The sequence below is a fragment of the Dermacentor albipictus genome, chromosome 5 (assembly GCF_038994185.2).
Source record: "Dermacentor albipictus isolate Rhodes 1998 colony chromosome 5, USDA_Dalb.pri_finalv2, whole genome shotgun sequence".
NCBI lineage: Eukaryota > Metazoa > Arthropoda > Arachnida > Ixodida > Ixodidae > Dermacentor > Dermacentor albipictus.
This window is the reverse complement of record NC_091825.1, coordinates 135,952,922-135,968,131: the sequence shown is the minus strand read 5'-3', so window position 1 is coordinate 135,968,131 and position 15,210 is coordinate 135,952,922. Positions and strand designations below refer to the sequence as shown.

The 15,210-nt window shown below is 42.4% G+C and overlaps 1 protein-coding gene across 6 annotated transcripts in view; it reads right to left on the bottom strand.

The window, feature by feature from the left end:
- Window positions 1-15,210, bottom strand: part of Dap160 (dynamin associated protein 160) — an 87,620-nt gene that overhangs the window by 43,427 nt on the left and 28,983 nt on the right. For all 6 annotated transcript variants that reach the window (XM_065441134.1, XM_065441133.2, XM_065441136.2 and 3 more), the window contains 4 exons: window positions 10,720-10,761; window positions 8,475-8,621; window positions 5,836-5,962; window positions 3,606-3,788 (listed from right to left, as the gene is read on the bottom strand). In XM_065441134.1, the coding sequence (XP_065297206.1) occupies window positions 3,606-3,788; window positions 5,836-5,962; window positions 8,475-8,621; window positions 10,720-10,761 (499 nt within the window). The remainder of the gene's footprint in view (window positions 1-3,605; window positions 3,789-5,835; window positions 5,963-8,474; window positions 8,622-10,719; window positions 10,762-15,210) is intronic.

The following is a 15,210-nucleotide window of genomic DNA, read 5'->3' as shown; positions in this document are numbered from 1 at the left end:
CTACTAACTATATGTCCTCAAGCAATGCCATGGCCACTAACAAGCAAGCAAAAAAAGAATGTACATCTAAGTCGTAGTCTGAGAATGAGGGACAAAGGTCTACAAACAGTTTATTGTAGCCAAGCCAAATAAGAGCCAACAGATAATTCTAACTGTGTGCACAGGTCAAATCTTCATGAAGAGAAGCACTTTTACAACGTCTATTTGCAAGGTGAGGCAATCTCTACTGCCTCACTTTGCAACTACGCTGTTACATTTGTCGTATCTAGGTTAGAAAAACGAGTCTCTTCTTGCCATAAAAAGAGAACAGCTAGCCGCATGCACAAATGTTCTCAAGCACTTAGTGCATCAACAATCCACACACTTGTTCTGACAGCAAGCACAATTACAACCATCCATAGAAAACACTTTCTGTACCACCATGCACTCAGCTGCAAATGGGCTTAACTTCACTGCACAGGCTATTGCTGTCACCACAGCTTTCTGCTCAGAGCATAAGCGAAAAATTATTTTGTTTCCTTTCTTTCATTTTAATTTGCAAGCTATACAAAAGGAAAAGTAGATATACACTTAAAATTTAAGCACACTGTTTCTTTACACTGGTCCTTCAGCTTCAAAAAGAGCTGCACTCTCCCAGGAACAATTCATGGAGCCCCTAATGGCCTTGAAGTTTTATTCAACCAAAACAAAAGCTGGCACCTGCTGCAGTGTCTCTATTGCTATGACATACTGCTGCTGATCATGAGGCCATGAGTTCGATTACCAGCCGTGGCAGCTGTATTCCAATGAGAACAGAATGCAAGAACGTTAAAAGATCAAATTCTGGGGTTTTACGAGCCAAAACCATGATCTGATTATGAGACACGCTGTAAGTGAGGGGCTCCGAATTAATTTCAGCTGCCTGGGGTTCTTTAGTGTGCCCCCGTTACACAGTACACGAGCACTTCTGCATTTGCCGCTACTGAAATGCCGCCACCGCTGGATGAACAGAATTGCACGAGCTTGTGTGTGGGTAGAAAAATGCAAACAATTTTCATAACACAGCCTATACTGACAGCCACCAGATCAAGGTCACACATGCTATTTCTGTCGCAATGATGCACAACATCAGACTGCACAGCGGGCAGTCTGATTTCAAGAATATATTGTTATGCGACGCTTACACATGAACACGAGAACAGTGCAGCAGTGCCTTGAGCGTGAAGAAGACGAGGTTGCGAAAAAGCGCTGCACAAGCTGCCGCTTGGCCCTGCTACTCGACACCAGCGTACACATTGTGCAAGCAGACTCTTGCTTCCTGTTACGTATGTAGAATTCCCTTATAGTGTTGGTGGAGATGCTTGGAACAGACCGCACTACCTATTGCAATGAACTGATTATATTGCAATGAACCTAACATTAAACAAAATTCTGTAAACAAATTTTCCGCACAGTGAAGAACATTAAGATTAATTTTACCTTTGAAATTTGCTTTTTTGAGCTGCTCATCATTCTGAAACTTTTGCAGCCTGGACCATGTCCGGAAAATAGGCCAGAAACCGTATATAGTAAATCTAACAGCACACTGTGCACACATTCATGTCCTTGGAGGGGCCGTGAAAATATTTGTCTTATATGAGCTATGAAAATGCATATCCAGCTTAAGCTAAGTGCAATGCATCTGCATAAACTAGTAAAGGTGCCCAAATTGCTCACCTTTCAAGATTCTTGCTAGCAGAATTTATTTTTAAGTGAAGCCTGCTGTTATTACACATCTAGGACTGACCCATGTAGTTCAAGTGCTTAAGAGGGAGCTTTGGCTCAGGAAGTCTGACCTAAATACATGGGAATGAAGAAACTGTTTTGCTCTGCATTCACTGCACCAAATTTGACAAAATTTCTTGTGTTTAAAAGAAGTTAGAATGGACCGACTGTAAGCAAATTTTATGTTTATGCCATCAATTAATTTTTTTCACAACAATTATTAAAAATTCAAAGAAAATTTTAAGAAAGTGAAGCATAAAGTTAACAACTCTATAACTCGTGACAAACAAAACAACATCACAATTCTGTAAAGTGCACCTATTGAGACCTCTACAGCAAACAAAACTGATATACAAAGCTTTGAAATATACCACTAATTTGCATAGGTCGGCGTACTCACACACGTGTACAGTGGCTCTTACTTGATCCACACATTTCACAGGCATGAGATAAACTGTCTGCGAGTGACGAAGGGTGTGGTTAGCGACGGGTGTGAGTGGACATGTCTATGGGAAGGGAGTGACTGCCGGTGAGCGTCAGCAGACAAAAGTATATATGAGTGAGTTCCAATGAGTGGGAGTGGCAGCTAACTGGGTGCCGGAAAGTGTGAATGGAAGTGGCCATGAATGTGAGTTACTGTTGATAAGTACGGGCGGGCATAGGTAAGGATGCGAGTGAGTGCAAACGAGGGTCAATGCACGCAAGTGTGAGTGAGCACATAGCCTGGGAAGATACAGGTGAGAAAGATGTGCGAGTATCCACTTGTGATACCAACCTATGCTAATGTGAGTAGAACTTGTGCTACACCCTTGAAAGCAATGTAACGTTTTTACACAACCTGTAAATTGATGCATCACATTGATCCGCTTAAAGTGCTCTAACAGATGCAGTTTACAGAACTTCAATATCTCCCCTTGGTGCAGAGTTATAGATTTGTAAACCTTGTGCATGAATTTCTTTTACATGCTGATTTTCTACAGATTTTTCAAAACCTAAGGTCCTTAAGAAAAATGCTACATCCTACAGTCAATAGAATTGGGCTTTCCCTCTTAAATACAAGAAGCTTCACTGAAATCAGTTTAGCAGTTGTCTACAAAGATCCTTCATAGATTTCACATGTATTTTAATAGCTTACCACAGTGCAAAGCTTTCTTTTATAAGTCACATCCAGAATACTCCAAAAAGAGTATTTTTGTAACTGAAGCTGGTTCCCTATGTTATGTGAACTATGCTTTTACGCTCGACACTACACACAGAGAGAGAAAGATAGGATAGTAACAGTTAAAGTAAGCTCTGTTGTATCGTTGAAGTGTGATAATCTTGGTTTTAGAATTGTAAAGCTAGCTTTCCTGCGAGGCAGCTTGCCCAACTAATGGTGGCATACTTATTTATGCAAATAGCATCTACAAGCACAGTTAAGTTGCGTACTGACAGAAAAAGTGTGGACATGGCTCTCGTGAAGTAACAATGTGCAAGAGACAAGCCCCAGCATGTGCAGCTAGCAGGCAGTCTTCATTTGAACAATGACCATTATACTTGGGCACATGTGCAGTGCAGAGAAGTGTGTTTGCAAATTATGAAAAGGGCCTATTGTCTGTGTGAAAAAAAAAAGTACACAAGGACACATTGACATTCACATACATGGTGGTTTTCTTCATAGTCTTTCTTTTCTCTTTCTTTCCTTCTCACTCCCTCTCTCCTTTCGCAGACAATTACACTACAAAACATGCATCAATTAGCCTGCCAGGACGTTCTTGTGATAATTTTGGTTCTGTGTAAAACCAAAAACCAAACTCCACGTGGACACAGGCCCTTCTGAAAATGAACTGTGAAGGCTGCAAGAATCCCAAGTGAGAACTCACATTTGTCAACTGGCCTGTCGAGGGGCTCCACGTAGTTGGCTGGGAAGAGTCCGACTCGGCCCGCAATCTCCCCTTTCCACCAGGAGGCATCTTCCTTGCTCAAAACAACCAGGATATCACCCTTCTGGAAGGACAGCTCGTCGTCTTGTTGCCCGATGAAGGGAAACAGGGCACGCACTTGCTCTGAGAGAGGTGAGAGAGTGAACACCAGCTAAGTGTCAGCTAGTCTATCGTACTACTGTGCACAACAATAGTAAGAAGTTTACTTTGAGTGCCATCAGCGCTGTTCAGGAAATAGTTTGTGTGCAAGCCATAACACGTGACATTGTGCACGTTTGATGGATGGATGAACTTTGTGCATGTTCAATGGCCACACAAAACACAATGAAATTAGGGCTTTGTGAAATTTTGCAAGCAACTTCTCAGTGGAAACAGTACTTACACAAATTAAGCCAGAAGGCCAGGGCGTGTACTGACTGAAAAGTCAGCATTACCTATTGTTATATGCAATTTATCAATTTTGAATCGCTTATCTACAGTATACTATTCTTCCGTAAGAACCTCACCTATCTAAGGCCTGCATCTCTATGATATTTATGCAAAAAAATGAATTTCAAAAATTATCAGTTGGTGAGCTGTACCCTTCTTCCTAAGCACAGATCTTGTGAATTCCAGCCACACGGCATGCTCTGTGTAGTACAGGCAGGTTGTGTAGAAACCTATTGCCTTCTCCAGTCCTTTCATTGTGCTAACAGTTGATAGCTAACAGAACACTCGTCAACTCAACATGTTGATGCCAACACAACATACACATCCTGGTACCTTCCGGCTTGCCTGTCCTGCTTTTCACTGATGCGTATGTGTTTGTGCAGTGTAGAGCTCACCCCATTTTCCATTAACAGCACCTAATGCTGCATGCACACTGTGCAAAATTTTCTGTAATTAATGTGTATGTTTGTGCAGTAACCTTTCATCCCTCATACATCACCTGAAACCATATGTGGGTGTGATCAACTTTGACCTTTCACATGAAAAGTGCACAAGTTCTTTCACCATGACATCCAAAGTTCCCTTCACCTATGAACAGCACATTTCTGTGGTGGACTGAGATCAAGCTGCTGCAGCTGCACATTTACTGTATTTACCCAAATTTAAAGTGCAGCTTTAAAAAAACATATGGGTCCATAAATTGCCTGCTTTGGCAACAGCCTACCATCAGAGCCGTCAGATGCAGCGTTATTGCCATCACAAAATGGCGAGAGCACATCGTGCTCTCGCCATGTGAGGGTTGCTGTGGTAAGAACGACGTACAGGGACATACAGGGACAAGGACTGCGAGAGTGTATGTCGTCTCTCACAGTCCTTGTTCTTCGCACTGTATATTGTTTTTTTTATGTATGTATAGTATGTATAGGAACTTGCTTGTAAGGCTATTATGTTCCTGAGCTGCCTTTAGGCTGCAGAAGGATATGACTGCTTCGGTGCAAGAGTTTGGTAGGCTTCTTTGAGTTAGCACCAATTAACACCAACAGGATTTTTCTTTGCAGATTTAAACTGAAAAGAAAAATAAAGTCACAGTTTCGCTTAAAAGGTAAAGCATTGATTGCGATAGCAAATTAGCAGACAGTAATAAGTAAGGAGAGCAGCTTTATCGGCCGTATGAGCTTGTAAACACTCGCTTACTAATTCAATTAACAAGCACGGTGTCAGCACACATAGGCAAACATGCACACATCACACTCTATGACTTTGGACACTCATTGTCAAAATGCTGGCATGAGGAAGTGTGGCAGAAGCAGCGAGCAAAATTACCTTCAGGCTGTCTATCGCTTCAACACAAACTGAGTGGCGAGAACACAGCACATGCAAAGGTACGAGCTGTTGGCCCACCTAGACTTTGCCCCAAAAGCAGATCACTAACAAGATAAAGCCCGCACGATCGCGCCATACATAATTGCTGCCAAAGTACAACGCCCCTCACCCCTACCTCCCCTTCCCCCAGTTTGTTGAGCACGACGGAAGACGGAGCGCTTCCTCTTCACTTTCCTCCCATGTGCACACAAGACTGAGCCGCGACTGTCAACTCACCCTCGCATGCTTTCACTTGCACATACAGCATACGGCGTGCAGCAACGGTGTTATTGCCTTTGGAATTCATACAGAACCTCACAGAGACGGCAAAAATGTGCCTGGAGTGTCCGCGTAATTGCTATCGCAATAAAATACTAACCTCCACGAGTGCTGGAGCCAAATGTTGCAGGAACAGGAGAGTTTCGGCTGCTGCTTGTGCCACTTCCACCCAGGACCTTCACGTAAGTAGCAGGGAACCAGCCAGTTTGCCGCTTCTTCCCTTTGACCTGCACGTGGAGGGATGCAACAGACAAATGTTCTCACCAATATTCCAGACATTTATCTGCGCTTATTACAGCAGGAGGTGACAGAAAACAATATTCGCTGACATACTGCAAGAAGAGGTTCACAGCACATTTAAGCTGGAACCTCTCATTATTTTGCATATATTAGACCCGATACCAATACTTAAATTTTAGATGTGGAAACTGCAATACTGCCACTACAGCCAATAAATAGCAGTTGTAACGGTAGAACAAGAAGCACTACTCTTGAACAGCAAATTTGTCCCGCATATGCAAAGGTGCTTCCTGCAAGCTAGTAGCCGTGCTTGGTATGCGCATTGGTACATAGGGGGCATTGTACATAGGTACAAGAAGGTGGCAATGAAGCACCCAAATTCAATCTTCCATGTTTGGTTTCCCACTAGATTGAGCGCATGCACCTCCTTTTTCCAGAATCGTTGCCCACATGAAGACAGCAAGATGCTCTGTGCAAGTGCTGCTTCTGTCCATTAAAGAAGTCTGAGTAGGCAGACAGAATTCTCACACAGTAGAAGCAAAGGTGATGGTAGAGTCACTGTACGGGGCTCCCGTAGGTAACCTGAGTTGCATGTATGTTTTCTATCTGCCACTCGTGCCACCATTCCCCAAGTGCTATCGTCTGGTTCAAAAAGCAACTATGCACCATAGAGAAGCTGCCACAAAGGCACAGATAAACAAAGTCGATGACAGTGGCACCACGTCACCACAGTTTGATGCTTTCTTTGATGACCAAAGTACACACAACTTTCTCCAATATGAGTCAGTCATGTCTTAAATTATTTTTCTGTGCAAAATTCGCACGACAAACAAATTTTTTTTTCATTTCTGCTCATTATCCCTTATTTAATTTTTTTCATACTTTGAATTTGCTCAGGATTCCCAATTGGCATATGTTTCAACAGGTGGCGCCCCCACACTATGAGCAATGAAGGATCCAGTGCTAGGCAAAATCGCAGCACATGCACTAAGGTATTTCTATTCACTCAGAAGAAATCGAACAACTATCACAGCTTAGAAAGTGGTCGCTGAGAGTCCGAGATAAGTGATTAGCATAGAGTTTCCTGCAAAAATTACTAGAAAGAACTCCTGCGCTGCGATCGTTCAGCTACCATTGAAATGATAGTACATGGATTTGTCTGATCTTTGTGCTTGTAGCTTCAGACATTCTTGTGGCTTTGTGAACTAGGTATCTTCTGCCTTTATTGGCCTGAATTTCGAAGCAATCCTATTTCTCAAAATGCAAAGGGCAATAAGACACTGCACACACACACACAGTCATTGTGAACTGTGGCATATATAATGCAACATTTTGTTGAAAATTATCATATTGCAAACTCATGCAGACGTTCGAAATGGAAAGATGAAGATTAGGCAAATCCACATACTAACCATCATTATGCAGATGTTTGAATTGGAAAGATGAAGATTAGGCAAATCCACATACTAACCATCATTCCCATGCTGGCTAAGCAGCTACTGTAGACACTAGCCCTCTAATAATATTTGTAGAAAACCATTACAGCGGGTACACCACAAGGTCCTAACAAGGGTAGCACAGGTCGACCACGATCATTGACGTTGCCAGGAGCTTGGCTCCTGCGAATGTCACATGTGGCTTTCCCTCGGAGCTTTGGTTCGCTTTGCGCGCAGGGTGGCGGACCTACGCACAACTCTGCCCCCCCCCCCCCCCCCCCCAGAAATGCCACTACTGGTGTTGGCGGCATTGCACCTGGATGGTGCATGAAGAGAGACCAACAGAAAACAGCCAGCGTTTGTGCCTGCATGTTTAGTGTCCATTCCACTCAGAGCAGTGTATGTCTCAGGCTGTGGTATGTACACAAACAGCAGCTCAGAAGGGATGCTAGTACGTGTACACAATGCTCATGCCAGCAGTGGAAGGCAGAACATTTCCCTGACTACACTGCACACTTGGCTGAGCAAAATGCGTGTCCATTGGGCTTCATTGTGTTTTGCTGCTGAATGCCTAACCCTCCTTGTGAGGGCTGCGCATGAAGCGTCGGTACCGTGAAAGCATGACAGTGCCACTGCAATCCAGCGCAGGCATGATAGCAAGATGTGCAGCTGTGCATGAACATGCGCGCCTCGTTTTTGTCATGTATAATAGCGTCAACACAACATGACACGCCAGGCATTTGTCCTTTCTGCTGCCAATTGAGCACAGGTGTCCACGTTGCTGCAGCAGGAGATGATGAGTGCATGCCCCCTCCTCTACACAACACCTAATTCTCGCCTTTTGTCGCCTCTCAACCTTCAATTCTCCTCTGCACAGTTCAACCACTACAGCATCAAAACATGCCCAACCTTAGAAAGAAAGCTTTGCTTTAAAGGCTGTTCCATGCCAAGCACATGCTCTGCTTCTCATGGATCACCATGCATGCTCTTTTCTCTGCCCAGTAAGACTCAACTTGGGAATAGGGGGAAAAGAAACCAGAGTTCACGCAAGCAAAATGCGCACCTGTAGTTCTCCTTCCCACCAGCCACTGTCCGTTTTCTTCCGCACTTGAATGAGCTGGCCTTTCTCCAACGTCAGCTGCTCCGGGCCAGTCGCCTTGTAAGGGGCTATGACCGACACTATTTCTGGCTTCTTTATTATCTTGGAATTCTGGAGGTTTATAAAAAATAAAGTTTATTAGAGCAGCTGCTCATGTCAGAGCATCACAAGAGCTTTTTTGGGGGGGGGGGGGGGGGGGAAGGTTAATGCAGCAGCCATTCATGCAAGGATATTGTAGTGAGACTGATTACTAGTTTAATCCTTTAACTACCAAGCACAAGCTGTACTCGTCCTAGCTGTTGGTACCAATATTGCCAAATACGAGCCGTACTCAGCCAGGCCATGGATTCTGCTTTGCTTGCCAGAGATGAGCTGTGCTTGTCAATGCAGTTCTCACCACGCATCTGAGTACTGGCACTTAACATACTCAGTGATGCTATTTTTCTTTGCTATCATCTGTTCAAATAATTACACTCAATTTTTACATGTTTGCTGAGAAGAAAATAAATTTTCCAGAGCAGGTGTTTTATTTTGGGTGAATATAAGAGGTAAATCCCATGTACTATATCTTTAAAGTTCTGATATAATGCTGCTAGAATAAGAAAAATTGGGGTAATATTGTACTTATTTATGAAAGAACTTGACAAAAAGGGTTAAGCGCCAATGTCTATGTGTAATGGAGACTCACTTTCACTAGAGCTAGTGGCAAGGACACTCGAAGCCGACTATCAAGTTTGACTTAGTAGCTCTTTCTTATCCATACACTGTGCGAAACAATTGACATTCACAGGTTATCATGCACAGTCAGTGAAGACATTGTCCAATAAAGGGTGTTATCAGATAAGAACACCAGTCCCCCCCCATCATACTTGGCTCCCTGCCCTCACCGCCAACTAAAGCCGAAAATTTAATATTAGATAATGTTGTTCAATAGACGCCCACTTCCCTACTTCATCATCAAGGCGACTCGCTTGGATCCCAAACCTTGCACGATGAAGCATCGGCCCACACTGGATATGCGAAAGGTAAGAACTACATGATATGAACAGCTGCTAGGGTTAACCAGCTTTGAGATGAACTTTTAATGCTACTACAATGGCTGTATTATTCCTTTCAGCAGCACAAAGACGCAGCCAATTTGTGATCTAGATGGCCAGGATGCACTCAGCACCTTGCTCTCAAGGCTGCAATTTTTCAAAATTCAGAGCCTTTTATAATGCTATTTAATGGGCTACATGCATGTGCAAACATTCGACAAAGCACTGAAAAAAGGAAAGAAAAAAAAAAAAGAAACCTGTCAATGTAACTACGACAGCCACATTACAGCATGGATCCAGCTATCAGCATTTGAGCAGGAGATCTCGCAAGGCAAAAAGTACTGCTGTCAAGGCTGTAATGAACCTTGCATATGAAAAGGAAAGTATGTAACAATAACTATCTATTGAAGAGTCCACTGCTCAGTTTTATAAGGTTAGTTGGTGCTTCCAAAACTCCTCTGCTCAGAGGCCCACCATAAACGAAAGATATAGCAATGCGTACTTGCACCCTTCTGGTTTTTTTTTTTTTTTCATAGTAGTAGTGCATGAGCGCTACTATTGCATGCATGCTTAGATTTAAAGTGCTCATTAAAGAACACCAGACGGTTAAAGTTATTCTAAAGCTCTGGACTACGGCATTAAACCCCACAAATCAATCAATCGAGAGCAAGTGAGATGGGATGGAAACCTTCAAGAAGAATGCATGCAAATATGACTACAACTATATTCCTAAGACTGTTACTATGACTATTTGTCTACATAATTTCACATGAATAGGAGTGGGAGTCCATATGCCAGCACTCCCAATTTTGCCTACTGTTATGCTGCTACATGCACACTTCTGCTTTTATCAACAGTGCACTCATTTGCTGCCACTATATTCTTGCAAGCTGCTTCACAATGGTCAACCGAATGTGACATGATCTCTGTGGGTGGTTGTCCATGAGGTGCAGCTAAAGAACTACATCTAGAAGTGCCTGGCTTACCCCACACCCCTACCTTTCTCCATCTTCCCCAATCTCCTCATTATTAGAGATATTCTTCAACAAAAGTGGAGAAGTGCTTAATAAACGTGCAAGAACAACAACAACAACAACAACAACAACAGTTTGGGAGGCACTGAGGTAAGTGACAAAGAGAACAGTAGTCACTACAAGGACTTGGATATTTACCTTCACCTTGCCATCACTTTGTGGCGTTTCCGGTCTTGCTGGCTGTAACAAAGAAGCAACTTGTGAGCTTTTGGCAGACACCACACGAGACACCGAAACTTAACAGATGCATCTAAAAACAGGCCACAGCAAAAGCAGTTGTGTGCAGTGTGCCACAACAGATCATATGTAACCCAGCTGTATTGTGTAAAAAGGGTTTTCAGAAGCTCAGGTAAGTTTGGGAGATGCGTGTGCAGCATCTGGGCCAGAACTTCACTGTCTACCCTGATGAAAAGGAATTTCGAAATAATTAATATGATAATAATAACAGATAAGAAAGTAAAGAAAATTAACACGAAGGGAGAAACATGTATGCCAACTAGCATGTATGCAAACAATGTATGCCAACAAGCAATGAAATGCAGCAAATACTAGGTAGTAGGGCTCATATTTTAACATGAGCATTTCTAATCTTTGAGCATGGTTTTGAGACCAGAGTACCACAGGAGTACCCACCAAATGGCCCAGCGTAGCTGCTATGGCTACACATATTGTGGACAAATGAAACCTGGATGGGCAAGTACAAACTTCAAATGCTTCTCGCAAGTAATAATGTAAGGCTGAGGTTTTATACCGCATGCATCCAGTTGCCGAAGATAGTGTAGGCCCTAAACTAGGCATCCAAGATAAAAACATGCTAACATCACAGGAAGTAGTGAAAGTGGAAATAAAAGAATACAGTTCTAGTATTTCATTTGTTTACAGTAGTACGATATAGGAGATACAAGTACAACCCTACGACAAGTGCATATAAGACCACGTGACTTCAGTGGACAAGTGCATTCGCAATAGTAGTGATAGCTTCGGCTGAGCACTGTCTACAAAATGATGTAGCACTGCTGTTAGCTCCATCGGATCTAGCACACAAACAATCTGCCAATGTTTACATTTTAACCATTTTAGGGTTGTTTAGCAGCAAAATGGAGTGTTTATGGATAGCCAATTTTTCTTTGTTTCAAGTGGAGTATTTCTTTCAATTAATTATTCATAATTTCACGAACCATTTAGCACATTTCAGTGAATTATTCAGTGTCATTTTTATGCGAAAGCGTCAAATGGCCTATTGAGCAAAAAAGGCAGCGGTGTCAGTAGCAGCGAAACGGCATTTAACTTCCCATTGGCTGCGATGCCACATCATGAGCATGCCTCATGCGCTCGTGACGCTGGCTTGGGTCTCGATGGAGCAGAGCAGGCGAAAGCAAACAAGTGTTATCATGGTAGCACACCAGGTGTTGCGTGAAGGGAGAGGGCATCGTTGTAACACCACGTCACCCTCGCTCTCGGAAGCCTGTGTTATCGCGATCCTCGTCTGCACAAGCCCTCACCTGTGTTACAACTGCGCCTCGGTAAGGTTAAATCAAAACACGCAAGTGCCTCAATGTGCTCACTTGCCCACGTGGCATTCATAACTCGAAGGACCGCTCAGTGGCGTTCTATCGGAAATTAACGATTTCATATTCACAACTCGCAAGAAGTCCTTAGGTGCCCTAACAAATGTGCACGACAGAAAGAAATAACGAATCTTTCTGAAACACTGACATTACACTGAAATGTCAATGAACTTCATAGGTACCAACTATGCTGCTAACGTAAGCAGATGTGACACCATAACTACTTGGCTTGTCTAAGCTCTCCCTTAGTGTTTGCAGTATCGCAATCACAACAGACACTCGTGCTACCTAAAAATGTCCCTTTTTCAACTGTTTGCTGTCTTACTGTCCCACAGAGAAACTTCCTTAGCAAATCTTTAATGAATTCTCCAAAACCTATATAGATTCTAGCAGACTTTTAATGTTGTTCTGGCAGAATTTTTGAGAGAAAGAATGTAAGCATTGCGAACTGTTCCTGTATGTACCATCTGCACAAAATGCTGCCATAGAAAGGACACCGAATGGCAAGGGAAAGCTTTTAGGGAGATTATCAGAGGTGTTGCAACATGCGCCACAGCCGTGTTTCTCAAACTAGGGCTCCAGGGGCCCTTGTGTTCTTCAAGGCCTCGCTGATCCTTTAATCCATCCTAACTAATCTTTTAGATGCCTGAAAAGACCAGATAAAAATGCACGCATCAAGCCAACTACCCTCAAAAGCTGTTTGTGAAAGTCTGCAGACTATGTCTCCTCACTGTATAGCCACTTGATAGAGAAGCCTGCTTTGTTCCTTGCCATGCTATTCTGGAGGAGCAATGTATTCTAGATCGAAACATTTTGGAGAAAATCACTTTCAGCAAACAACTGGCTAATCTAGAGGAAAGAAGGCCTGTTGCTTCCATGAGGCTAAGTCCCACAAAAGTGAAGGCATCCTTGAAAGTAACCCTTAGAGAATACAGCCCCTACCGTGACTATATAAGCATGATCTTGGCTGGTGCAATCAAGTATAACTAAGCAAAGCAGGTTATACTGTAAAGCTTTTAAAAAGCACACTGCCTGATCACCAAGCTGCAAAGTTCAACTTGGTTACAATCGACTTCCATTAAATCAACCCCTACAGGACCTACGACATCAATCTAATTATCCAGTGCGTTGAATTAAACAAGATGCAGTAAAAACGTCAAAACACACCACCGATTAATTTGGCCACATGTGCCCAATTCTAACACTCCCCCGAATCAAATGCACCTGCTTTCTGTGTCCAAGGTGAAAAACATAGAGATAACGTTAAAGCCCCTAAACAAAGTAGAAAACTAATGCAGACTAGATTTTTAGCAAGAAAAATGGGGAAGGGTCTAATATGCGTTGCATAGTGCTGGCCAATTTCTCAATACCGGCTTCGCCGCACTTTTTCTTTAAATCCAGCTTCCCCGCAATACAGCTGTGCTATGCAGCAAAGCATAACGCAGAACGACCGCGGTTTACGGCTCAATTTTCATGGGCAAAAAAAAAAAAAGGCACGCGTAGAATCGGGTAAATACCGCAATCTGGCAATACGAGCTGTCACTATTAATTGCAAATTTTCCTAGGGCAGGTCTAAAATACGTGTTTTCGACGGGAAATGACTGTTCATTGCGATCGCTGCCCCCTAAGCTCTGCCGAGAGACTAGCTGCCAGTAAAGAGGTCGCTACTGAGTCACCATAGGAGTCAGGAATGTGCATGCTGAGTGGTCAAATTCTAATTGTACGGCGAAAGCCAATTTTAAGATCTAAATAACGAAAGTTTAGACCTATGTAAATGCAGGGGTGCCTGCTAAGGCCTTCGATCGAGATCGAATTGACCAAACAATTAAATTAAGTGGAGTCAAATTAATGGAAGTCTACTGTATTAGGTTGTATTTGGCCGCTACTTGGTTACCAAGAGAAACCTGGTTTAGTGGCAGCTTTTATTCTACCAAGTGTTTGTGTGAATGCGATTTTTGAAAGCTCAATGGTGCCAATAAAGCTGTAATACTATATCAAAAAACAAACTGCTCGAGTCTGCAGCACTTTCTTCAAAGAAATCCCTCGCTTTTTGGCAGTCAACAAAGATTTTAGTATTTTCAAGGTTGACATCCATTATGCTTAAGAGGAAGCTTTAGCTCGGGCCCAACTTTGACACGGCCTATTCAAAACATGTAAAACACAAAAGCATTTTTCCGAGATAACCGCTGGACCAATTTTAATGAAATTTGTTGCATTTTGGAGAGAAAGTTAAATTCTAGTGACTGTTGGAAACAGAATTTTGATTTAAGGCACAATTTTTGTTACAAAAATTTTCAAAGATTCGAAAGTATGAAAAAAATAGAAGCATGAAGTTTACAAATTAATAGCTCTGCATCTAGAACAGATATCACGGTTCTGTAAACGGCATCCATTAGATCACTGAATGTGGACAAATTTGATATGTCATTTTATATCTTACGTGAATTTATGTTGTGTACAAGGGTTCTGCAAAATATTTCCATATTACTAAAATTGCTTAGATTCAAGTGTAACACATCAATTTTGTTTGCTTTATATATACTACTAGATGCAATTCATAGAATTGTGGTATCATTTTTCACTGCTGAGTCACCAGAGTTGTAAACTTGATAGTTTCATTTTCTGAAAATTTTCAATTTTTGCCAATTTTTAATAAAAAATTGACGACCTAAAACAAAAATTCGAAACCAACAGTCTTTAGATTTTAAGTTTTTCTTTTAAATGCCACAAACTTCATCAAATTTGGTGCAGTGGTTGCAGAGAAAAACGAATTCTCCATTTACATGTATTGAGGGAGGAGCACCCGCACTGAAGCTTCCTCTTAAAGCCTACAGCAAATACTGAATCCATTAAAATGCTGCAAGCCAATGTTAACAACCAAAGAACAATAGAAACCAAATCAACACCAGAGGTAACTATGGTACAACCTCCCATCACTTGGCTGACTATCCATGAAACAGAATGCAATCAGTTTATTAGCATCAGGAACAAATGAACAACACACAACACAGCTAACAAAACATCTCTACCTGACAGCTCGTAGGGTAAGTGCAGTATGACA